This window comes from Meriones unguiculatus, chromosome 9, assembly GCF_030254825.1.
Source record: "Meriones unguiculatus strain TT.TT164.6M chromosome 9, Bangor_MerUng_6.1, whole genome shotgun sequence".
In the NCBI taxonomy this organism is placed as follows: domain Eukaryota; kingdom Metazoa; phylum Chordata; class Mammalia; order Rodentia; family Muridae; genus Meriones; species Meriones unguiculatus.
Genome location: NC_083357.1, coordinates 67,306,556 through 67,331,101, shown reverse-complemented (window position 1 = coordinate 67,331,101; position 24,546 = coordinate 67,306,556). Strand labels below are relative to the sequence as shown.

The following is a 24,546-nucleotide window of genomic DNA, read 5'->3' as shown; positions in this document are numbered from 1 at the left end:
ACCTACCTACCAAGTGGCCCACAGTATTTTGAGACGCTTGAACATCTCTGGTTTGAGGATACTGTAGACCTTCCACCTCTGAATAACTGTAGTCATTGGCAGAAAGGCAAGATCAGGTCCCAGGATGCAGATCCACTTCTTAAAATCCTTTCCTCCCCTTCCCTCCTCTTCCTTACTCTCTCCCCCCTTCTCTCCTCCTCCCTTTCCCTTCCCCTCCTTTCCTCTCTTCTCCTCTCCTCTTTTTCTCCTCTCTCCTTCCCTTCCTTCCTCTCCTCTTTTCCCTCTCCTCTTATTCTCCTCTCCTCTCCCCCTCCCTCTTTGTTTAGCTCTCTCCTCGCTCCGGTGCCTCAGTTTTCCCATCTGTGAAGTGGAGGCAGCACTGGTCAGAGACTCCATTCTGCCTCCCAGGGACGATTTGGGAGAAGGTGAGGTCATGTCTGGGCAGGCTGGGAGAACTGCAGAGGCGTCCTAAGATAAACAGCAGACAGCCTAACTGCCTGGAAGAGCAAAGGCTGCCACAACCGCAGTTCCATTCCCCCATTATCATGGGGGATGGGAAAACACTCCTCTGCTGTGGAGGGCCTGATTGCCTTGTCATAAGCCACACTGAAGCAATAGAACACCAAAAGCCCTTTGTAAACTGTGAATGGGACCCACAGAAGGCATTGGAAAGGGGTATAGTCCTTCCCAGAATGCTTTGGGAGGCAACAGAAAAGGTTGGATTTCTCGAGGCCCTGGGGAAAAGAACAGTGGTCAGGGACATGAGTCCCAGACAGGGAGGGGATCATGAGACAGGGGAGAAGGCAGAGGCAGACCCCTCGAAGTGTGTCTTCCATCCTCTGAGGCAGAGAACACTCCTGGAGTGGGCAGCCATGGACAAGCATGGCCTGACTAGTGCACCTCTCCCAGAACCGGTGGGAGCAGGCCACCTTAGGGTGTGTTCGTGCACACGTGTGAGCAGGGAGATCTGTGTTGGCAGAGCCAGGGACATGGGGACAAGGCTGAGCAGGCAGGATGAGGCAAGGATGTCTGGGATGCTAGAGTCCTTTACCATGTAGCAAATGCTGCCTCCTGACAAAGAAGAGATGGAGAAGTAGGGCACTGGGAGGATGGGGCTTGGTACTTCTAGCTCCTTGAATGACTTCGGGGGAGTCACAGGCACAGTGTAGACCCAACACAGGCATTTCTAGGCCCTGGGACACAAGAAGGGTATCAGTGGGAATGCAGGTGAAATTCCAATGAAGCTGTGGCTTCCTGGGTAGGAGTACAGTAACATTAAGGTACTGGTAGTGATGAAAGCACCATTTTGTGTAAGATATTCCCACTGGGCTAGGTCAAGGGTAGCTGAAAGCTCTATGTGCTATATTTGTTTTGTTTTTTAGAGACAGGATCTCACTATGTAACCCTGGCTGGCCTCGATCTCCAAGAAATCTGCCTCTACCTCCCAAGTGCTGAGATTAAAGTTATGTGCTACCACACCATGCTTTGTGATATATATATATATATATATATGTATTTATATGTATGTATATATATATATATTTGTAACTTATGCTGTGTGCTATATATGTATATATATATATTTGTAACTTAATTGTAAATGTACATAATTACAATTATGTAGACTTTTATTAGGAAAGGGGAAAAGCAGCCAATGGATGGAGATGCACTCCTGTGCTCACTTCCAACTCTTTAGCCGGTGTCAATGCGAGTCAGACAGATGTACTAGAGCCAAAGATTGACAAGGAGCCATTGATCCCCAAGGGCCTCTGCTGGGAACAGTGCCAACCACGGGCCCCGGCCTGTGTCTCAGGGTCAGGTACTGTTCGGCTTAGCTCTATTCTCGGTCCAACCCTAGAACAAGTGAACACTGGTCCAGCTGCTGTTTTTAAGGGCCAGACAAATCCACCCCCAAGGGAGCTGTGATGTGGGAGAGGGGTGATCAGGGAGCACCGAGTCCCCAGTTTCCCTTGCCATCCTACCAAAATAAACAAGGTTCAGTGTTCCATCTGTCCCCGGAAGTGTCCTGTACTGGTTCAGGGTGATGTCAGGACAAGGCTATAGAAGGCAAAGGACTGAGAACATATCATTCAGTGCCAGAGTCATCTCTTAGGAGGAGGATGGAGAAACAGAGAAGCTTGTCTTTAAACTCCATGAAACACTAAAACTAGAATGTAAACGAGGTGTCTTGAGTCAGCAAACTTGGCTCAAATCCCATCCCGCCACTAACATGGCCACGCAAACTTGGGTGACTTGCTTCGCCCCAAACAGCCCATTTCTTTGTAAAATGGAAATAGATCATCTGTACTTCAAAAGAGTGTCAGGGATTAAATGAGACAGTTTAAGTGAAATAAAGAGAACACAGTAAATTATGGCTGTTCGTTAGATTCCCCCCCCCCAATTTTTAATCCTAAAGGAAAAAAAAAGGGAGGGGAATGACGAAACTCTTCAATGAAAAAGCCTAACTTTTCTATTCAAGATGGGGTCTCATGAAGTCCAACTTGGTGTCAAAAATCACAGTGCAGCCACGGCTAGCCTTGAACTTGTGATTCTCTTGCCTCTCTATCTCGCCTGGTACTGCTATTACCGGTGTATTCCATCACACCTAGCTGTAACACAGTCTTAAAAGAAAACAATCCAGATTCGCTGAAGGAAATACAATCTAGCAACACTTGGGTTGGGTACGAGGGGTTCGCGGGTGCCTTTGCAGTCTTCTACTTAGAAGACTCTGAACAGATGTTCTATTTATAATAAAAACTTTTATTTAATTAAAAAAAAATCCCCAAACCACAGCAGGAACTGTTAAGTATAACAAGAGCTGGCGCATTTGTGCAGTTGAGATACACAGGGGAAGAGGTAGGAAAGCAAAGCGTTATCAGAAGGGCCTTGGGGTAGGGTCAGCTGTCTGAGGCAGTGAGGCTCTGTCCCAGGGACCTGGACACCAAGAGGGTTGAGCAGTGCTGTCCTGGATGTCCCTCCAGGTCAGAACACACAGGAGAGGTGGGAACAGAGGCACGGGGTTCTATAATCTCCACAGGCTGATGCCACCCGGGGAGGCCTTGTCAGTGCGGCACCCTAGAACTTGGCCTTTCCAGATGTCAGTCAGGAGTATCTTCAGTCCCCAGAAAGCTCCAGGGGTTCAGGCCTCCCAAAGATCTGGCAGTGGTATTTGAGGTCTCTGTCACCAGGCCCCCAGTCCCTGCTCATCCTGTCCACTGACCCGGGCTCTGGAGCAGATTTCTGTGTTTGCCTTCCTTCCCCAGCCACATGGCCGGCAGAGGAAAGCCGACTCTGCTGGCAGCGGGTCACCAAACAACCGATTTGAATCGAGACTGGGAAGGAGGGAGGTAGACGCAGGGCCATGTCATTCCCTCCAGCCAGTGTGGGGCACTCACTGAGGTGATCGCCTCCCCAACTCCACAGCTCTTCTAAGGGAAGAGTTCTGTGGCCCCCAGTGCGGCAGACCTACAGTCGGAAGGGCTTCGTGTGCATTGTAGTGAGCTGTAGCAGAGCTGGGGACACAGGGACAACACAGGACGAGGCAGCAGAAGGGAGGGTTGCTTAAGCCAAAACAATTCCCAAGCTTCCCCAAGGAAGGGGGTTCATGCCCTGGAGTGGAGTGCAGGGGGGTTGGAAGGAGTCATTCACCCCTGGTATGAACCTGATACCATGGAGAGGGAAGCCATGGCGGTGCAGGTGTAAGCTTTAGTGGCACTATAGTTGTTCCCTTTAGGGCCAGGGCCAGGGCGAGGAACAGGGTTCCCCGCTTGTGCCCAAAGTGATAACTGTAGAACGAACCACGCCCTCTGAGTTCCCCAGTACCATTCCCTGTTGAGATTAACTGCAGACTGAGCTCCTGCCCACTGCCCCTCCAGGCACCAGGATCCCCTATTTAGCTTCCTGTAATGTTCCCACGGCCACCTTCACTGCTTGGAACACAGCCCGGTCCATCTAGGAAAAAGGAAAACAACACAGAGTTTTCAATCACGATCCAGCCCCACCCTCACTCCCCACTCTCCTCAAGGACACCTTTACCGGGCCCTGACAGGCTAACAGCCCACTCTGCCTAGACAGATCTGTCCTGCCTGCTGTGGCTGTGCCCCGAGCAGACTAGGGCAGTAGCACACTGAGCCGACCAGGTATCATACTCACCTGGGCATAAAGCATACGGTGGTCAGGGGGCAGGCTGGCTCCCTGGTGGCAGAGCTGAGCAGAGAGGGCAGAGGTCTCAGGAGATAGAAAGTGCTGAGTGACGCTGATTGTGCTCACCAGGCCCTGCACCTGTGCCATGGGGGGGGGTGAAGAGGGGGGACAAGGGCAAGAGGATGAGTTGAGGCTCAAACCATACTCCCCCCAATCCCCCGGCCCCAGTAAGTCCAATAAGCTGACAAGTTCACTTCCCCTTCCAACTTTCAGAAAGCAGTAGCCCTGGTTACTGTACCAGGTATCCCAGAGGGTGTGGCCAAAACAAGACCTGAGGGATGCTGGCATGCTGAGGGAGTTGGCCAAGACTAGCCTCACATATCTCTGAAGACTTCAAGACCCTCAGCCTTGCCATGTCCATGGCTTCCTGCCCTGCCTAGCTTTCTGTCAGGTAAAGGATGCTGGTGTTATCACGGCGACTCTGATATGGCGTTCTTGCTACTTCTGACATGCTGATCTTCTGCTACGCTCCGCCCACCAGGGAAGCACCTGATGGGGTGCCCCTGCAGGCACCAGCACTGCCTCCCCAGGAGCCTGTAGCAGGGTCCAGCAGCTCACACCCCACTCCTCTCTTAGACGACGTCGCAATCCTGCATCCAAGTAGCAGCTGCCTGGGGCACCAGGCTCCAAGGTTCCTGCTCCAGCTGGGCACACCTTAAAGAACAGAAGGGAAATGAATGCCCATGGATTCAGAGAGGAAGCGGTGGGTTCTCTTTGGAGAACCTCACGCAATAGGGTGCCGAAGCAGTCTTAAAGGGCAGATGGGGAAAGGGAAGAGGTAGGAGAGAGGGGTTGGGAGTAAAGGATGGGGGTAGGTCCAGGTTGGGCTGGAAGGAGCTGAGATTAAAGGCCGCTCAAGCTGGGGAGGAGGGATCTGAAACCGCTTTTCCTGGGATGTGCCTTTCACAGCCTCTGTGACCCTGGCCTGACCTCTTGTTCTCTCAGCGTCCCTTTCTCCAAAACCCAGAAAGATGTTCTGCACAAGGCCCATTCATAGCTGTTTTCACAAGGAGTTCTTACGTTTTTGTAAACAGCCTGCATTGTAAGCTAAACTGGGGAGAAACTGGTAGCTTTCCCCCTTGGGGGGGTGTGTGGGGGAGATGATCCTAGATCCAGTCAAGGCAGGGCCACACAGAAGCTCTGACTCACATCGGGTAGACGGGCTGAGGCCTCTGCAGCAGGCCCAGCTATGGAGACTGTCACCAGCACAGGCGTAGTCAATGACAGGTGAGGAGGGGGGGATAAATGAAGGCCAGTGATTAGGGCACACCTGAATAGGTGAGCACCAGCACCATGCTCTGACTGGCCACCAGCTAAACCCACCCCCTTCAGCTAGGACCTCAGCCATTGTCCCTAGATTGAGAGGGCGCTGGCAGGGGTTGGCTGGGCTTGGGAGGCTTGTGAACCGCATCCACTAGAGGAGTCCCACGAGGATGCCAGGTTTCCTTGGTTCCAAAGATTCAAGCCCATCCTGGGGCTACAGCAGTAACAGGCCACCCAGGGAGAAAGCGCCCCTCAGACCTCCCCATGAGTCACCCCACTGGGCCAGATGGGATTGCCAGCAACCAACCACACCCAGAGCAGGCAAGGCCATGATGGTGGTGCCCTTGTCAGCATGTCACAGCATCTGGGTATGTAACTGCAGATGTGTGTGCCTGGGGGCAATGCGAGGTGGACAACACCATATCGAGACTTGCATGTTTGTGCGTATCTTAGCAGGGTTGTCACATAGTCCTCTCTAACCCCTAGACAGGGTTTATATCTGTAGCCTTGGCTGTCCTGGACTCCCTTTGTAGTCCAGACTGGCCTCCGCCTGCCTCGGTCTCCCCGAGTGCTGGGATCATGGGCGTGACACCACGCCTGGCTATCACGTACGTAGTCTTTTCTCTAGGACAATTGGGACTCATCTGGACTTTGCAACCACCAGGCCCACATTAACTATTTCTTTATTTTACTTTGTAGTATTATTCTTGGTGGTGGTAGCCAGGGGACGTTTCAGACAGGGTTCTCACGTAGCCCAGGCTAGCCTCAAACTAACCTTGTCTGACAAGGATGACCTAAATTTCTGATCCTCCTGTTTCTACCTCTTAGCTGCTGGAATTATAGGGACATACTACCATAACTGGCTCATTTATTTATTTCTGAGACCAGGCCTCATTATGTAGCTTAGGCTGGCCATAAGCTCATGATCCTCTATCACAGTACTATTATACCCTGCTGTAATCTTTACGAACCCTAGCCTCCCATCTCCCCTGTCGTTCTGGAGTTTTCTGCCTTCTTCTCCCCCGACCTCTTCCACTAGCTACCTAGCCTGGTATGTGCCCCAATCTCCCTCCCTCAGCCCCCTTCATGGCAAGTGCCTCCCCTAGAGGTTTCTCCTCAGAGCAACGGAGAGGCTGTTTCCCGGTCTCTCAGCTCTGGAGCCCAGGTAGGGGAGACTTCCTGCTCCCAGGAGGAATACAGCATAGTAACTTAGAGTTGGCATACGTGTAAACTCAGTTCCCAGGATTCCCTAAGCTTCCGTTTCCCCATCCATAAAATGGGAAAGTAGCTGTCCCTGCCTAGCTCAGGAGTGAGGAAGAGGAGAAGGGCACCATTGACTAAGACAGTGTGCCAAGGCCCTTAACACAAAGCCCATTTTACAGTTATTGCCTCATCTCACTAGATTCTGACCTTCTCCTTCTCCGAGCCCCACCAGAGGATCAGACTTCTAATCTGAGCTCTCTGCTCCTCTCTACCTGAGTCTGGCTAGCTCACCTTCAGGGCTAGGGTGGGTAGTGACACCCCAGGAGATGGGAGCACACAGAGACAGCCAGGGACAAGGGGTGGGCTCTAGACTCCCTCCTCCCTCCTCACCATCTGGAGAAAGCGACGGATGCGCTGGGCATCTTGGGCCCGGAACACGTGCCACACAGTGCTGGCCTGGCTACCCGGAGACCAGAGCCCTTCTCCATCCAGGCCTGAGAGGAAATCTGCAGGAGAAAGATGGCTCAAGTGAGCCCAGGGTGGGCAGAGGCAGACATCATCCCTGACAGCTTGACTTACAGGCATCTCCAGCCAAGGGCTTACCTTTCTGTGCTCGGTACCAGGAAGGCAGCTGTGCCTCGGCATGCACCAGGATACTGATCAAGTCAGACACCTCTACACATAAGTTCTTGGTCCCCAGGTGTCCACGGTGTGGGCTCACACCTGCGTGGATGTAGAGTGAGGACAGTTGGGAATTAAGTAAGAGACATATTCTCAGGCCCCAAACCTTAGTACAGATGTACACGTGAACATAAGGTGATAGGTAAGGTAGAGGCAGGGAGTGGACAGGGGCGGAAGGGCACTCACCATAGGCCGCCCAGAGCTGGGGCTCCAGGGCATGCAGGGTGAGGCCCAGGGGGAGGTAGGAAGCCAGGTTGAGTTTCCCTTGGTGGGCACAGTATTCTGGGAGTGGAAGGCTGGAGGCAAGGTTCTCCACCCTGGGGATGGTGGATGGAAGGGGGAATCATGTACATCAAGTCCAACTTGGACCCCCAAGATCCGTCAGAACTTCCCACTGCTATAATAACATCCAGAGGGCAAAATCCATCCCCCCAGGAACTTCTGTCACTTCCCCTAAGGATGACTCTCCATCCCCTGCTCTAGCTAGACTTCCGTTCTAAGCCCCTTTAGAGGGCCTGGACATTAGGGGTGATGGGTAGAGAGACGCGAACTGCTAGCAGCTGGGAGATAGGGATGGCCTTTGGTACTGTACATACCTGCTAGTGTCCTTATCCCCCAGGGTTCGGTGTAGCAGGAGGACAGAGCCCTCATCTATCTTTGGACGTGCTAAGAGAAGAGATAGATGTCATTGACCCAAGGTGTTGCCTCTTGGCCCAGAGACTCCTTCCTGTCCCAGTGGGAGCCGAACCTAAGTTCAGTTGCTACCTTGTACCCAGGTAGCTGCCTCCAGAGCTACTCTAGGGTTCTCTTGATACGTGATGCCTCAGGTCAGGCTCCTAGCTCCCTCTACCCAGTGTCAGGAATGCTTACTCTCAGGGTGAGAGAATCCTTCCCAGAATGCAGTGCTGTCCAGGCTTGTGGGCTGGGGAGGCCCGAGGGCAGTCAGTGTCTGCACCTGGCCACCAAGTGTCCCAAGAGCGTCCATTCCCCACAGGCTAACTCTCAGTGTCTTCTGGATGCCTGACACTAACACGGGCTGCAGGGAAGAGAAAGAAAACAAACACACACACAAGAATGGCGTGGGGAGAACATAGCAGCCAGTCTGAGGCATGTTGTGACAGCTCCAAAAGATGTGGAGGAGGGGTTGGGGAGAGATCAGCCTTGGCTGTTTCCCTGAGCCTGGGGACCAGGACCCTGTGAAGCAGGTGAGGCCATAGCACAGGGAAGGGAGGCACAGGCCAGCTTACCTGGCCCTGCCGCCAGTGTTCCTGGAAGAGGTGAAAGCCATGCTTAGGCCTGGGCTCCTGTAGCCACAGCAAAGCCCCAGGAGGGGAAAGCCGGGTTCGTACTGGTGACAGGGGCAGGCTCAGGCCCTTGCGTAAGCCTGGCCCTGCTCGAAGGCCTGGCCCCAGGGTTTTTTCTTGGATCTTCCGTTCTACTACCTGCGCAATAATGCTATCCAGGATGTTGGTGATACGGTCATCCTGTGGGGAGGCAAGGATGGAGGGGCAAGAAGGCTCAGGACTCATTCAGCCACACAGGAATGGACACCCCAGCCTCTGGTCCTCAGAGACCCTCCCTCTGAGCCCTTGCTCACACTGGGCAGAGCTGGGGTGACAGGGGCAAAGGCCATGTGAATCCGCTCATGCCCCAGGCAGAGTTTGACAGCTGTAGAGGCTAGCAGCTCACAGAGAGAAGGGCAAGGAAGGGGAGATCGGCCAGCACGGTCCTCCGCTGTAGTCTCAGTGGAGTCTGGGGTCTCTGTTGAAGAAGAAAACAGTGAGCGACTTTCTGCTTGGCCTTTAGTCTTTATCTCCAAAAGAGGTCCTCTCATCTCTTGGCCAAGCCTGTTCTGTCCTCAGCAGCACCCCATCTTTACTCTGCCCCGTCAGGGTGTTATCCTGTCAGTGCCTTCTTGAAGGAAGCTGAAGAGCCTCTAAGAGATGTGGCTTCAAATGGGAGTCTTGTGCTGAGAGACAACCCGGCAGGTAAGCATACACAGCATGTCTGTGTACACATGAGAATTTACATGCAAATCTCCAATACCCACACACATAAAAAAATCATCATCATGCCTGGCGCCTCATCTCCTGGGAGTGGCACGGAGATGGGAGCATTGCTGGCTGAGGTGTGCTGGCCCCCAACCTAGCTTCAGGTTTAGAGAGAGACCCTGTCTCAAGGGACTAAGGAAGGAAGTGATAGAGCAGATTCTCTGATGTCTTCACACACACTCAATAAATGAGTGAGTGAGTGAATGAATGAATGAATGCATAAATAAGTAATAGGAGAGTCTGGTGGGAGTAGTCAGGGTACCTGTCCTAAGGTGAGGGGTGGTGATTTGTGTTCTATGTTTGCAGGGGGTGGGGGGGAGGGGGAGTTGATTGCCAAAGTTATGCTAAGTTTCTCCTGGAGACTTTGATTCCCCCACTGTGCTCCCGCACACCCAATCCAAGGAGCGTGTGGAGCCAACCACTCACCTTCTTTGATGTCCTTGGTCCTATTGGAATCTCCATTGCAGGTAGGTTGTGGAGCTGGGGGAGTTTTCTCTGTTGGTTCCTTCTGCTAAACCCATCCATCACCACCCCCCAAATCCAAGCAGAGGTTATAAAAATGACAGAACTGAACTCAATGTTCAAGAGTAAACAATATGCTCCCTTTCGTTTTTATTTTTATTTTATGTGCTGTGGTGTTTTGCCTGCATGTAAGTCTGTGTGAGGGTGTTAGATGCCCTGGAACTGGAGTCACAGACAGTTGTGAGCTGTCATGTGGGTGCTGGGAATTGAACCTGGGTCCTCTGGAAGGACAGCTAGTGCTTTTAACCAACAGAGCCATCTCTCTAGCTCCAACAATGTGTTCTTACAAGCCCTAAAGTTGTTTGCAAGAGAGTGAAATGTTCAAAAAACCAACAAAAGAGAGAGAGAGAGAGAAAGTGAGTGAAATGTTACAGTATAAAGAATGAATACAGGAAACAAAACTGCTCATCTACTTCTCCACTGGGCATGATCTAACCAGTGTTATTAAAACAGGCACAAAAATATACGTAGACAAATAAATGGGGAAAGTCAGAATGTTAACAGCAATGTAAGAGATCATTATTATTTTCTCACTTTACTTGTCTACATTTTCTTAATTTTATACAATGAATATGTGACAGTGTCTGGTATTTAAAATGTACTTTTCACACTCTGGATTAAAATGTAATCCTCACACTCTGGAGGTCAAGGCAGATGGACTGCAACTTTCAGGTAGCCTGGGCTACTTAGCAAGACCGTATCTTCTCGCCCCGACCCCCACCCCTTCGCTTTTTCAAGACAGGGTTTCTCTGTGTAGCCTTGGCTCTCCTGGACTCACTTTTTGTAGACTAGGCAGGCCTCAACCACGCACTGATCTGCCTGCCTCTGCCTCCCAGAGTGCTGGGATTAAAGGCATGTGCCACCATGCCCAGCTCGAAAGGTCTTATCTTTAAACAGACTTCACACGATAATAAAATGTACCTTTTGTTTTCCCATAGGGAGGATGGAACCCAGGGCTTTAACCATGCCTGGGTGGTGGAGGATGGGGGATGAGGGGTAAAGGGAAGGGGGGGTTGGGGGGAGCAAAGCACTCTGGCACTGAGCTACATCTCAGTGCTTGGTTTTTATGAGACAATCTTCCTGTGTTGACTAGGCTAGTCTCAAGCTCCCATTTCTCCTGCCTCTACCTCCCAAGACATGTGCCATCATGCCCAGCTCATAAAAATACTCTTAATAGGTTCAGCAAGATGGCTCACCAGCTAAGCGCACCTGGCATGCCTGGGAACTTGAGTTCAATCCCAGGAACCCACACACTGGAAAGAAAAGAACCAATTCTCGCAAGTTGTCCCGTGACCTCCACATATGTGGCATGGCATGCGGCATGCTCCTCCCCCCATAAAAATAAATAACAAATGAGCAAATGTTAAAAATGTAAACGTCCATCATTAACTCTTAATTAAGTGAGTACCTTTTAGCACAGACTCACAAAATTCATAAAAACCCTTTTTCACAGCACAGGTCGAGTTCCTGCCATGTGGTGAGGTGCTGGGGGCTACTGAGAAGGTGGCAGACACTGAACCAGAAAGCACCCATGGCTGGGGTGGCAACAGTAAGGGCTGACTTAAAAGACTAAGTGAGGCAGGGAGAGGGGGCTTGTGGTAGGGGATGGAGGGGAAAGGCACATGTTAAAGTCAGTGTCAGGATCCTGCCTCCTGGGAAGATGGGAAATGGCTTGTTCCACCAGCCTCTACGACCCTCTTCATTCTCACCCATGGAGAAAGGCCAACTCCCCCTCCCCCTGTGGAGGTCAGTCATATATATGCACACTGCTCAATGCAGGGGCCCACCAGTGGGTGCTTTTGACTCAACACATGCCAGCGTTCTTACCTGCTGACCCCCGTCCCCAGGGGCCCACACACGGGCATCAGCTTGGCAGAAACAGTGTCCCCGAATGTCAAACTTGGCCCAGACTTGGTGCATCACAGTGCTCAGTTCTGCCAGTGCTGGGTGTGTAGAAGAAGGATGGAGATGGAGCAGTCTGGCCTCACCAACCAGAAGGCCATGTCACCAGGGTCAGGAACAAGGAGACAGTATGACTGTCTCCCTCGGGCCCCACCCACTGCATGCCCCACCCCTCCACAATGGCTCACCCTGGCTGGAGACAAACTGGGTCAGAATCAGGGAACAGGCAGCATGCCCAGCCTCCTGGGCACAGTCCTCCGTGTGCTGCTCCCGGGAGCCTATGGGGTAGGAAGAGAGGAGCTGTAGGTCCAGAAAGCAAGGTAACCACAGGTTAAGGTCGAGGAAGAAGGCCAAATGCGTAATATTTAAATCAGGAGTTCAGCAAGCCTCGAAACAAGCGCTTGCTGAGAAGCTTGGATGTACACAACACCGCAGAAGTCTTTGCTTTTTGGAATGGAGAGGTTTTCATAGGCTGCACTGCTTTGCAAGACCCTAAGGTCAGGGTGGGGGGAGGGGGGGCTGTGACATGGCTCAGCAGGTAGAGGCAACCTGCCATCACCAAGCCCAAGGACCCGAGACCCACATGGTAGAAGGAGAAAACTGATTCCCCAAAGATGTCTTTCGACCATCATACGTGTGCTGTGACGCATGCATGCATATGTGTATGCCCCCCCACATACATGCACATACCAATAAATAAATAAATAAATAGATAGATAGATAAATAAATAAATAAATAAAAATAGATCAATCAGTCAATCAACCAATCAATAAATACTTTTTTTCATTGAGGATTCCAGGGTGGTCACATAAGAAAGAATGAATCTGATGCTAGAATTTTTTTTTTTTTTTTAGCCATGTCTGAGTTGAGCCAAGAGAGTGAAAGCTGAAAACCTTGAAGAGGCTCCGACTGAATCAGAGGACTTGAGTCTCATGTCCTGGCTACAACACTGACTTGCTTTGGGACCTTGGACAGGTCATTGATCCTCGCTGAGTTATTGTTATCTGGATACTGGAGAAAGTTATGCCCGTCGTTAATGTGAAAGCTGATCCAAGTGAGGCATAGAGAAGGTACCTGAATTCTGTGTGTGCGCATGGATGCCCAGGCCTGTGGTGTATGTCTCCCACTTATCTTTTGAGGCTAGATCTCTTAATGAACCTGGAGTTCATTAATTCAGTTGGCTAGCTGTTCAATAAGCTCCAGGAATCTGCAGGTCTCTGATCCCCCAGTGGGCTGCCATGCCCAGCTTTTATGTACGCGCTAGGGATCTGAACTTAGGTCCTCATGCCTGCTTGGCCAGCACCTTATTGACTAAACTCATATCCCCAAGTGCCCAGGTATTTGACTTCTTACAAGAGCAGGAAAGAAGGGAGCTGAAGAGATGGCTCAGCAGTTAAGAGCACTTGCTGCTCTTGCAGAGGACACAAGGTTAGTTCCTAACCTCCACATGGCAGTTCACAACTGTCTATAACTCCGGTTTCAGGGTTTTTGACACCCCCACCCCCACCCTTCTGACCTCCACAAGCAGCAGGCACACATGTGGTGCACACATACACACATGCAAACATACATATAAAATTATACAAATCTTAAAAAAGGCAAATCTGGTTTTCCTCACCTGCCTTCTCCCTGTTCTTCCCAGCTCCGGCTATGCGACCACAGGCTACGCATAGCCGGTGACTGCAGTGAGAGCATCTCCAGTGGGTGTTGAAGAGTCCATGGTGGCAACGGCTGCAGCAGTGGGGAATGCCTGGGCTGTCCTCTGTCATGGCTGGCCCCTGGCCTGTAGACCACAGAACAGAACAGGGTCAGGGCTGAAGTACACAGCCCCCTTGGGGGAGACCACATAAAGCAGCGGTTCTCAACCTGTAGGTCATAAGCCCTTTGGGAGGTCAAACGACCCTTCCACAGGAGTCACATATCAGATACCCTGCACATCAGATATTTGCATTACGATTCACAACAGTAGCAAAATACAGTTATGGCAGGGCCAAGTGGCCCATACCTTTAATCCCAGCACTCAGGAGGCAGAGGCAGGCGGATCTCTATGAGTTCTAGACTGGCCTGGTTTACAAAGAGTTCCGGGATAGCCAGAGCTGTTACACAGAGAAACCCTGTCTTGAAAAGCAAAACCAAAACCGACCAACCAACCAAACATCAAAACCCCCCAAAACCTACAGTTACGAAGCAGCGACAAAAATAATTCTATGGTCAGGTTTCACCGTAACATGAGGAACTGTATTGGAGTCACGGCATTAGGAAGGTTTTAACTACCGACATATAGGAAGCAGCATGGGCGAGGCAGGGAGCAATCTCTACCTGGAGCCACTGGAAGAAGGGGGCTGGGCTCCTTGGTCATTCCTCCTACTTTACTCAACAGGCTTGTCTGGCAGTAGCCATCCTGTCTAGCATGCACTTCTAGGGCAGCAGTGGCCTCAGCTCCCTAGGCCAGCCCCACCCCCAGCCTTGCCGCAGGGATTTCCCCAGTGTGCCTGTATTACTAATCCACACCACTTCCAGCACATTTTTCCATCCACCTCCCCACCCCACATGCCCTGCTGCTACCAGAAATGGAAAGGCAGAGCAGCTACTCAGGTGGCCTTCCCTCTAAGTCCAGGGGACTCAGTAGATTAAAAGAGGAAATTGTAAGAGGCTACTCCCGCCCTTATCCAAAGAAATGGAGGTTTGTTTGTTTTTTTAATTTATTTTTTAATTTTTAGGTTTTCGAGACAGGGTTTCTCTGCGTAGCCTTGGCTGTCCTGAATCTCACAGAGATTCCCCTGTCTCTCTGCCTCCCAGAGTGCTGGCATTACAGGCGTGCACCACCATGCCTGGCTGGATTTTTCTTCTCTGTTCTTTTTTTTTAAGAGCCAAGGTTCAGACTAAACCATGGTTGGTAGGTAGAAAGAGCCCCACTGAGCACACTTTCGAGACACCTGATCAGGTCTCAGGTGGACACAGGAGTCTCAACAGTCTCTCGGGAGTAGGTCTTGCTCTCCCAGAGTTCATATCCCACTCGGGGAGACAACCCACAGCCACAGTGATGACTACAGGGCTCCTGGCTGAAAAGGGCATGGAGAGATGAGGGTGACGTGGCTGGGAAACTTCACAGATGGCCTCAGAGGATGAGTAAGTTCTTATCCAGCAGGTACAAAGGGATGATCAGGCCATTCCAAACTGAAGAAACAGCTAGTGCCAAGGCCGCCCGGGGGAGGTGGTGGGGAGGGACAGACAATTTTTATGATCCGGGAAGGGAAAGATGGGTGGTATGTGTGTCAGGAATCCAGGCTGGGAGTGGCAGGATCCTACAGGAGCTGGTTCATGACTGAACAAAGTAGGGGCTGCCCTCTCACTCCGGTGATCCCAGTGCAAGGAGTAAAACGTGTGAGTCCAGGGCCATGGTTTATAAAGCCCACACTTGGTAGAAAAGAGCTGCAGAGGGGTGGCCTGGACCTGAGGGCCCAGCTGAATGGGATTCTTTACCCTCAGCCTGAATCCCATCGACTTTTGAGGCCCACAACCTCACCACTCCTTGCCCTTCACCTCTCTGGAGCCCTCTCACCTCTCACCTCCCAGGCTATTGAGACACTTATACTGGCTATCTTTCCACCATAAGCCCAGAGAACTGGACTAGACTAAATTTTTAGACTTCCCAGGAGGACCCCCCACCCAGGGGTCAAAAACCTCAGGGTTGATTAAGAGTCCATGTTGGGGATAGATGGGAGCAGAGCACTCCTGAACAGGCCTGGGGACCCCAAAGCACCGGTAGACGTGGGTTGGGAGAGACATACAGGAGCAGGCCCACAACGGAGCTCCACTCACCTTCACGCTGTGCCCAGGCAAGGGCCTCCCGCTCCCTCCGCAGCAGGCGGCAGAGCCGGTCACCCAAACCACTCAGCAGGTGCTTGGCCAGGCCCTTGTTGAGGGGCGCTTCCGGGCCAGATCCTCCTCCGTCCTCGGAGCTGGCAGAGGAATCCTCCTCCTCCTCCAACGGCTTCCGTTCCACGGGCAACCTGGAGAGGAGATGAGACACAAGGGTTTGAGGAGGGAGTCCATTAAAGGAGGGGCTGTTGCTGTCTCTGACTGTCAGGGGCAGCACTCACCTATGTGATTGCTGGCAGTGGCTGGTCAGTACTCCTACGTCTCCAGCTGCTGCCTGGGCACAGCTTTGGCACTGAGTGATACCTGCCAAGTGAGCCTGGCAAGATGTATCCACAAGCCTGGATTCCTGGAGGCTAGTCCTGCCTTCTTGGGGTCCTGAGGAGACAACACAGCTGCTTAGGGAATTTAGTTTCTAGGGCTTATGCTAGCCAGAGCCCTGAATTAGCAACCACCCTGTCCACTTGCAGCGAATTCAGGCCCTGGTCCCCAGGCTTGTGAGGACTAATTCAGAACCCCGGAAGAGGACCAGGCAGGTATAAATTTCACACAGGAGGCTGAGCAGTAGCTGGAGATATTCCTGGAAGGAATGGAGGCTGAGGGGGGTGGTTTAGCATGTTCAGCCCAGGGCTTTGGGAAGCCTGAGCAATGGTCCTTGTACACACGGTAGAATCCAGCCAGTATAGACTTCACATAGGTTTGGCTAATGGCTCAGTAGCTATGTGACACCATGAGGAGATGATTCCAGCGTGGACGGATGGGTGGACGGAGGGCGCCAGAAAGTGAGAAGGCCAGAGTTTCAACACAGAACACAGGTGCTGTAACCCAAGACAGCAGAGGGGCCAACAGCTTCCTAGCCCAGACCGAGGCGTGCAAAGGTGCAGACAGACCCATGCCAGGTGCAAGGGCTTTAGGAGCCAAGTCACAGAGACAGTCCTCTGTGGGCCCAGCGGTCCAAGAGGCTGAGAGTGAGGTGATCCTGCAGAAACCAGTCTGGCTCCAGGATTGCTGGAACCCTCTGTAAAGGACACAGTGTAGCAGAAGAGTCCATGGTGTACCCATAAGGCTGTCATGCCGAACATCCAAATTGAGTCTCCATGATTCAGCTGGCCAAGAGAGGCTGACAGTGGTTCTTCAGGAGAGGCAATGCCTAAACTATTTGTGGTGCAAATAACCATGGCATATCCTAAGTGCCAAGAGTCCTTCAGTGCCCTGATGAGCCGTTTAAGCCTTCCTGTTGCCTTCATAAGGTAGGGACCATCTTCACAGAGGAGAGAACTAAGGTCCTCAGAGGCGCAGTAACTTTCTTCAGGTCACAAGTTACTGATCAGCATGTCAGGAGGCAGCTGTGTTTCTACCATGGACCACGTCATTGCATTGCCGACAACTCACCAAGAGGCAGGGATGAAAGCCACTGGCAAGGAGGCTGTGGTGGACAACACTAGGAACCAGAGCACTGTGGTGATTCAGGAAGGAGACCCACCATCTTAGCATGATCTATCACAAAGGCCTATGGACTTCAGTCCCTTGTAAAGGCTTGGCCCTGTTGCCGCTTCTTCACAGGGAACCTCCAGCCCGTCACCCCCTTACCTTTCTGCTCCTCTTGTTGCTCTGCCTCCGCCGCCTTGCTTCCTGTGGATGTGTCTGGTACCTCCTGCCAAGCCCTGGCCCTCTGCCTCCCAGTGCCTGGGAAAGGGTAGGATGGGCGTTTGGGAGCTGGGCCCCTGGCTGCTCCCTGGACCTCTGGACTGCCTGCCCTCTTGAGTGCTCGGATCCCAGCAGCTGGGCTCTCTTCCTTCCCAGGGCAGCCACCTGGGCACTCAAACTGTTCTGAGTGGCGTGTGAGCCAGGTCTTCTTCAGCTTGGTGTGATGGCTTGGTGGACAGGCCCTGGAGCCAGCCTTGTTCCTTTCTTCACTCGATTCACCTGGCCCATTGCTGCCTCCCTCTGGGCTGTCCTGGCATTTCCTACAAGGGCCAAGATCCCCTTCTCTGGCAGGTAGGTGGGATGAGCAACAGCCCCCAGGAGGGGTGGAAGGCCCAGGAGATGGGCACCTTGGCGTTACTGGTGGTCCCAGCTGGTACCCAAGGCTATTACTTCCTGGGCCAGCCCAAATGTTGCCAAGAGTGTGAACTAGATCTGGGGGACAAGACGGCCATGGGGTCCGAGGAACAGTGTCTGGGTACCCCAAGAAAAGTGGGCAGAGATTCTGCTGCCTGCCAGCTCCTGTCTCCCCATCCCTCTGGTGAAGTGAGGGGACATCTGCCTCACAGGCTCGCTGGAGATGCCCACCAGGGGCTAAGCCCAACAACCCAGACTCTGGTGCTGCCGAGGGCTCCTTTGATGGCCTGAGGATGTTCGGATCCTTGTGGTAAAAGCCCTAAAAGAGGAGAAAGGATTAAGCTAGTGCTAATGTAGGTTCCCAGCATTTAGAAAAAAAACAAACAGGACTAACAACAGAAGTTATTAAAAATAAAATGCAGCTATAAGGAGTCATTCGTGAACTCACAGATTGTCAGGTAAGTGGTACATTCCCAAGTGGCTTCCCTGCTACCCTGCCCCCACCCCCATATACACCCTGATCCTCTCCCAAGCTTTCCAGAGGCTAATGCTTGGCACAGCCAAAGGACATCAGGGCCTACTAGAAAATTCTGTGTTTTGATCCTCATGCCCTTTTGTTTGTTTTGGTTCTGAAGAGAGGATCTTTCTATGTAGTCCAGACTAGCATGGAGCTCACAATCCTTCTGCCTCAGCCTCCTGAGTATTGAAATTATAGGCAGCATTATGATGCCCATCTTTGATCTCTAAACATTAAACACACACACACAAAACCGCGTTCTAGGCGTGGGGGTCCGAGGAACAGTGTCTGGGTACCCCAAGAAAAGTGGGCAGAGATTCTGCTGCTGGGAAAGGGTAGGATGTGTTTCTACCATGGACCACGTCATTGTCAGAAGGAGCCCCAGAAACAGGCTATGAAGCCTGCACATTTCACCCACACTTTTTGTCCCCATGATAAGGCCACACATTCTATGGGCAGAGTTTCTAAGGAAGGCCTGACTGATCCTGAGTGAACTATGGATGAGTCAACAGCTGCGGAGGCCCAAGGGCAGGGCAGGGAAGGGAAGGGAAGGGCCAGGGAGATAGAGCTACCCAGTGTTTGGGTTGTTCTCAGGGTTAGGGACAACTGAACCCTATGCACCCATTCTATTCCATCACTCACCTTGCTGCCTAAGCTGAAGGCAGAGGGCACTTTTGGCTGGCCCCCGGGGTATGCCCAGGGAGTTGGAGCCAAAGGCCAGTCATATGGACGCTCTGGGGGCAAACTGGACATTAGGTAGGGCGGCAAGCAGGTGGGAACCCAGAAAGGAGCTCGCTCTAGAATCTTGGTCTCCAGCAGGAAAGGGCAGTGCAAGGGCCGGAAGGCCACAGGGTCACTCTTGGCATGGCCACCACTATGCTCAGGTATCAGGGGGCCATAGCGAGGTGGGCATGCTGGCCCACAGAAGGCCAGTGGATGGGCCAGCATCGCTTCCTTCCAGCGCAGTCCTTCCTTGCTGCCCAGCCAGCTGGACTTCCTTTCCCCATTCCGAGGACCCTCACCCTCCACCAGCGAGAGTGTGTCCTTGGGGCCTTGGAGGAAGCCAGGAGGGAGCCAGGAGTCCGGAGTGCTCAGGACACCCCTCCAAAAGGGAGCAGGTTCTCCTAGGCACAGTGCCCCATGGCGCAAGCCATCCTGTGGTGGGGTACCGGGCTCCTGTCCCACAATGCCGTTCTCAGGGGCTATCTTCTCCCAGGCTGGGCTGTCCTTCAGGAAGCTGGGCATACTCTCCATCACTCTCCTGCCCTCATGGGGCTCTCCCAGGGGGGATCCTGCAGCATAAGGACAAGGCATGAACTTTAGGCACATGCCCCACGTACCTTAACCACAGGCACCACCCTGGGAATACCAAAGAGGCTCAAACCAGTAAAGCAAGTGCCAGGCCTTAGCAGGGCACAAAACAGCCTTCCACATGCGGCCAAAAGAATTCTGCTTCATGGCAGGAGGTTGATACCTTTCCCTAACTTCTGGCCCCTATCTGAATTTGAGAGGTCAAAATTCAATAAGGAGGTTGTCAGTCCTAGGGTGAAAGGTTCTGCCTTTATGGAGCTAGGGCTCTGGTTACAAGTCTCAGAGAAGAAGAGGGAGCAAGAGTGCAGAAGATTAGTTCAGTAGAAGACACTCAGGTGGGAGGACAAGGAGGCAGGATCCTGGCCCTGACTCTGTCACCTGCTATTCGGATGCTCAGCAGGATCATTCTCTCCTCTGGGCCTCAGTGTACCCATATATAAAAGTGGGGCTTGGGACCCAGAGGTCCCTTTCTAAACTTCAGGTTGTGTTTTTGGGAGTGCTGCTTGCCCACTCCCATCTCCAGGCCCCACCAGGCTTGCAAGACGGGGATGTTCAGGCCTGGCAGGCTCGTGAGTCGCTGGGCAGGGCAGCTAGCCAAGGCTGCTGGCTGGTGTCTCTCCTACACCTGGGCTTCCTGACTCTGCCTCTTCATGGCCTCTAGTTTCTTGGCATCTCCAAAGAGTACCAGGACAACTGCTGGGGGCTAGGATCTCAGCTCCCAAGGGGAGGAGTAAACCAGCATGTGAGAAAGGATTAAAAGGTTTTAAACTAGAGTGGGTCGAGCTGCCCAAGCCCAACGGCAGTGCCAGGGCACCGCTGCTAACTGCAGCCCGGAGTGGGGAGGGAAGGAGGCGGGGAAAGCAGGCTGGGCCCCAGAGAGACGCAAGCGAGGGAAAATTGAACACGCATGCGAGGGACCAGGATGACAGGTGGCACTAGAACAGCTGAACCCTCCCGGAACTGTCTCCATCGCCGGCCGGAGGACGCCCCAAGAGGGATGGATAGACAGGAGCCTTGGCAGAGGCTCCAGGAGTTTGTGGAGCTGCAACTTGCGCGCGGTCCAACCCCCTCAGTAGGGCATCCTAACTTTCCCATGTTAAGATGCAAGGTTCAGTTCTTAGAGGCATTTCATTCCTTTGCCTGCACCTTGGGATCAGCTCATAAATTCCCCCCCCCCCACCCCCATTACAATTACCCCAGAACGCGCCGCCTCTTGGCGCTTACCTGGGCTTCACAGGCCGGGCGCGGTGTGGGCGGCGGTCGTGCTAGCCGGCGCTGGGCACTCGCTCCCCATCGGCCGGCTTCCGGGCGTTCTCCCGCTGTCTGCTCAGCGCGCTCGCGCTCTCTTTCCCCCAGGGTCTCGGGGGCGCTCTAGGGCCGCAGGTTGGAGGGGTCGGACTCCGGGATTTGCAGGATGCGGCACACGGCGCGGATGGGCCGCACCAGCTTCTGGGCCGAGGCTGTAGGTTGCGCCATGGGACGCCGAGACTCCGTGCTGCGCTTTGGGGAGGGTCGGACCGGGGCTAGGGAGCGGGTGTCCCCGGAGGGAGAGAAGGAGCCGGGCCGGGGGGAACGCGCGCCCCGGGTCGGAGATGGCTGAGTGGGGGGAAAGGCCGAGGGGCCGGGGAAGGGGGTCGTGCCTGGAGATGGGGAGCCGATCCCGTGAGCCAGGAGAGAGGCACCAGCGAGGGCGCAGCACCGCGTAGCGCGGCTAATGGAGGGAAAGCGCAGCGGAGAGCGCAGCAGGACCTCTGATCGCCATCGCCAGACGCGCAACTGAGAGTGGGGAAGCTGCTCCGCCGGTTTCCTCCTCCAGCACCCTGCGGGAAACAGGAGCCCGTGATTCGGCGGCCCCGCCTGGGCCTGCCCCCTTCTGAGCCCCGGGGGCTTCCGCCAACGCCCCGGCGATGCCACCGGCTGCGCACGGGGAGAATGAGCCCTTTGTTCCCCCTCCCCCCCGCGGCACCCGGGCGCCTGCCGAGAGAGGCTCCCCTGGGGCAGTGTGCCAGCTTCCCAGCCGCCCCACCCTCCCGTGGGCCCGGCCCGGAGCCTGGCAGGCGGGCAGCACCCCCACTATAGGTGCCAAGCCCGGGAACTAGAGCAAAGGGCGGGAGGGGCCGGACCAGGCCAGGATGAGGCGGGGTGCCCCCCGGGGTGCTAGGGCGGGGCGGCAGGGAGGGGTCAGTGCCAGAGCTGGCAGGGGCAGTCGGGTTCTCACGGGTCAGTGATGGGTGCTGCGACCCACGCCAGCAGGCCCGTGCCTGCTGGACCACTCTCTCCCTGTCCTTTTCAGCTCTGGGCACACCCCAGTGGCTGGCGTCTTCCCTACCTCATTCTTCATCTTCACCTGGCCAAGCCCCTCTTTATGGCGTACTGCCCAAGCCCCTTGCCAGCATCCCTCTTCGGGCACGCATGCTATAAAGTGCTACGCTTTGGAATCTGGGAGGACCTGCCGTCTGGTCTGTTCCCTGGTCTAAGTGTCTAGAGGCGAGGGGACCAGAAGCGCACAACCCTCGCAGGCTCTAGTTGGGGTTGCCTGCTCGGCTGCCCCATCCCCAATGTTCCTGGTGCTCCCAGGCCCAGTCTGGAGAGGAGCCGATGGGAGTGGCTCCTGGGAGGGAACAGCGAGTAGGAGAGGAAATGGGCAAACAGGGCACCCTCCACCCGAGGAAGCATCCCTGCTCTTCTGCGGGGGTGGTTCCAGAGCACACACACACAAACAGACAGATTCAGACACACACAGACAGATTCAGACACACACAGAAACCCACACGCCCAACGGGTGCTTCCCTTCCCTGAAGGCACCCACCTCCTGCCCCTCTACTCCTCTGCCTCCCCGAGCCCAGTCTGCACCAGGAGCAACACCACCTATTCCCCCATTGCTGTGGGAGGGATGAATTTTGGTGGCCACAACCTGATCCCAAGTCACACCACCAACCCTGAATTAGGGGCTTCTATGAAGAGCCCAGGGTCTTTCTCTCAAGAGACAGGATTGAAGGCAAGAAGCCCGTCACCAACCGTTGAAACTGGGTACTTTCTGGAGAGGAGGTCTGTACCAGCTGCCACCGCTCAGGCTTGGGCCTTGTTGACAGAGATCCTGCTAGCCCCTTGCCTTCACAGAGACCAAGTCTGTGGTGGGGCGGGCTAGCGGGAGTTGTTTACATGGCTGAGTTTTTCATATTCCTTTTCTTATCCACTCCCCGACCTTAGTGTGCTTTGGGAGATGAATGAGGTGGGTCTAACAGGGACTGGAGCGCCAAGGCTCCAGCGGGGCCTCCAGTGCCCGGCCTGACTCCAGGACGAGGTGGTGGGCTGCTGTGTGCCTGTGGTCCCAGTCTAAGTCTTCTGGCCTACCTTAGCGGAGGCTTGTGGGAGAGTCCTGTGGCTTGAGGGCTGGAAGAGGTCGGAGTGGAAGCTTGGGATACCCAGAGTCCTGGGGGCCTGTGGCTGTCTTCTCCTGGGGGCTGTCTCAGGGGAGCTGAACACATCCCCACCCCCACCCCTCCAGTGACCATATCTACTTGTCAGATTATATTGCCTGGACTAGACCAGAGCTCTTGGGACAGTCTTTTGGAATGCTTAGGGTTAGTGGAGATGAAGGTGGGGAGAGGTAACACCCCTATCCCACCACATTCTCCATCCTTGCCTTAGAAGCCTATGCCACAGGCCAGAGTCCTTGTAGCTGGCTGTGCTATGCCTGAGGATGGAGCAGAGCTAAGGACACACAAAAGACACAAACACAGGGGGGAGAGCCACCCAGTGTGTGGTCACAAAAACAGACTGAAGACCTGGCAGACTGACTAGCACCCCCAGACCCACAGGGGTCCGGCCCTAGCCCACACCAACCCCTCACGAACTGACACACATGCTGACATACACACACTCCACACTCGTGCTGACAGGCACAGCCTCACTCAGCCGGCTGCCCTTTCTCTACCCCAGAGCCCCTTACCTGGGCAAGCACAGTGCCCCTCAGGCAGAGCAGCCCCCTGCCCAGGGGTGGGCAGCAGGCAGGGCGGGGGAAGGAGCCCCGGAGAGTCAGGCCAAGCTGCCACTAATCCGGGCGGGGAGAGGGGGGGCACCCACGTCAGAGCGGGGACTGCCGGGTGGAGGGCATCTGAGGACATCCCCTCCCACACACGCGGCCGTCTGGGCACCTAGCCCTGCTTCCCCAGCCCCTCCATCCTTCAGACAGCTGAGGCTGGCCTCCCCTACCCCACCCCCACCCCTGTGGCCATGCCTGGGGTGGGGGGCATGGGGGAGGGGGGATACCAGGAGAAATCTCCCAGGACCAGGGGGAGGGGACAGGGAAGGGAAGTGTGGAGATGCTGCTGGAGCCAGGAGGAAGCTCGGTGGTAGATGCTATCCTCTCCTCTTGCCCACCCACCCACATCCTTGACCTAATTCCTCTTCGGGAGCCCTCCTTCTCTCTAGCCCTCCCTCACTGCCATCCAGCCTCCATTGTGCTCCAGGCTGAGCTTGGGACCTGTGTGTGCAGCAATGCCAGCTCTGCCCCAGGATCCCCCAACTCTAGGCACCAGCCATCTGCAGTGAAGGTCACCTGTTAGTGGGTACCAGTTCCAGATGCTGAGTGAGAAATGGAGACCAGAACCTGAGAAGTTGCCCCCCTGAGCCCCCTCCAGTGGAGTCAGCCCCCTGACAATGCCTGCCAGGACCCCCCAACTCAGACTGGGCCAGGGCTGGGGGGGGATCTAGAGGCTTGGTATGTTGCTGAGAGTGGCAGCTAAAAATACAGCCATGGGTTCCTGTGTGTTGTGACATGGAAGCCAGAAAAGGGGAATGTGACTAGGACAATGAAGGGTCACAGCTCAGAGGGACGGTGATGGAGCCAGAAGCAGAGGGATAAAAGGATGGCAGGAGGTGAGGCAGAAAGAGAAAGGAACATGAGAAGGAAGGCCCAGTTGCCATGGTGATAGGCCAGGAAGGGTAGC

At 54.1% G+C, this 24,546-nt stretch overlaps 2 protein-coding genes and 1 long non-coding RNA gene across 4 annotated transcripts; 1 reads left to right on the top strand and 2 right to left on the bottom strand.

Moving 5' to 3' along the window:
• Window positions 1-2,750: 2,750 nt before the first annotated feature.
• On the bottom strand, window positions 2,751-20,956 carry Hr (HR lysine demethylase and nuclear receptor corepressor). Of its 2 annotated transcripts, none has more exons than XM_021642404.2 (19): window positions 20,819-20,956; window positions 18,926-19,575; window positions 17,296-18,085; window positions 15,930-16,083; window positions 15,649-15,839; window positions 13,445-13,609; window positions 12,014-12,103; window positions 11,751-11,866; window positions 9,828-9,909; window positions 8,948-9,111; window positions 8,598-8,834; window positions 8,221-8,386; window positions 7,947-8,016; window positions 7,537-7,667; window positions 7,273-7,392; window positions 7,060-7,175; window positions 4,693-4,857; window positions 4,153-4,281; window positions 2,751-3,951 (listed from the first exon to the last, which is right to left on the bottom strand). In XM_021642404.2, exons 2-19 carry the CDS (start codon window positions 19,535-19,537, stop codon window positions 3,889-3,891), a joined length of 3,561 nt encoding a protein of 1,186 aa, XP_021498079.1. In that variant the 5' UTR covers window positions 19,538-19,575; window positions 20,819-20,956; the 3' UTR covers window positions 2,751-3,888. The 2 variants fall into 2 exon arrangements, with proteins under 2 accessions (XP_021498079.1, XP_021498078.1); XM_021642403.2 differs by having other exon boundaries at window positions 2,752-3,951; window positions 9,828-9,912.
• Window positions 5,329-13,123, top strand: LOC132656506 (uncharacterized). Its single transcript, XR_009594254.1, has 3 exons — window positions 5,329-5,430; window positions 9,243-9,338; window positions 12,681-13,123. It is a non-coding gene; the product is annotated as an uncharacterized LOC132656506 (long non-coding RNA).
• Window positions 20,957-20,964: 8 nt separating the features above from the next.
• On the bottom strand, window positions 20,965-23,689 carry Hrurf (HR upstream open reading frame). The gene is made up of 2 exons (XM_060391417.1): window positions 23,547-23,689; window positions 20,965-21,414 (listed from the first exon to the last, which is right to left on the bottom strand). The coding sequence occupies exon 2, from the start codon at window positions 21,068-21,070 to the stop codon at window positions 20,966-20,968; it is 105 nt and encodes a 34-aa protein (XP_060247400.1). The 5' UTR covers window positions 21,071-21,414; window positions 23,547-23,689; the 3' UTR covers window position 20,965.
• Between the last annotated feature and the right edge of the window lie 857 nt (window positions 23,690-24,546).

Excerpts from the sequence above, each read along its gene's own strand:
- Hrurf (XM_060391417.1), bottom strand. The coding sequence starts at position 21,070 with ATGGCGCAACCTACAGCCTCGGCCCAGAAGCTGGTGCGGCCCATCCGC.
- Hr (XM_021642403.2), bottom strand. The coding sequence starts at position 19,537 with ATGGAGAGTATGCCCAGCTTCCTGAAGGACAGCCCAGCCTGGGAGAAG. Across the intron at positions 9,112-9,827 it reads GACCAAGGACATCAAAGAAG|AGACCCCAGACTCCACTGAG; the intron begins GTGAGTGGTTGG and ends CTTCTTCAACAG. Across the intron at positions 8,387-8,597 it reads AACACTGGCGGCAGGGCCAG|CCCGTGTTAGTGTCAGGCAT; the intron begins GTAAGCTGGCCT and ends TCTTCCCTGCAG.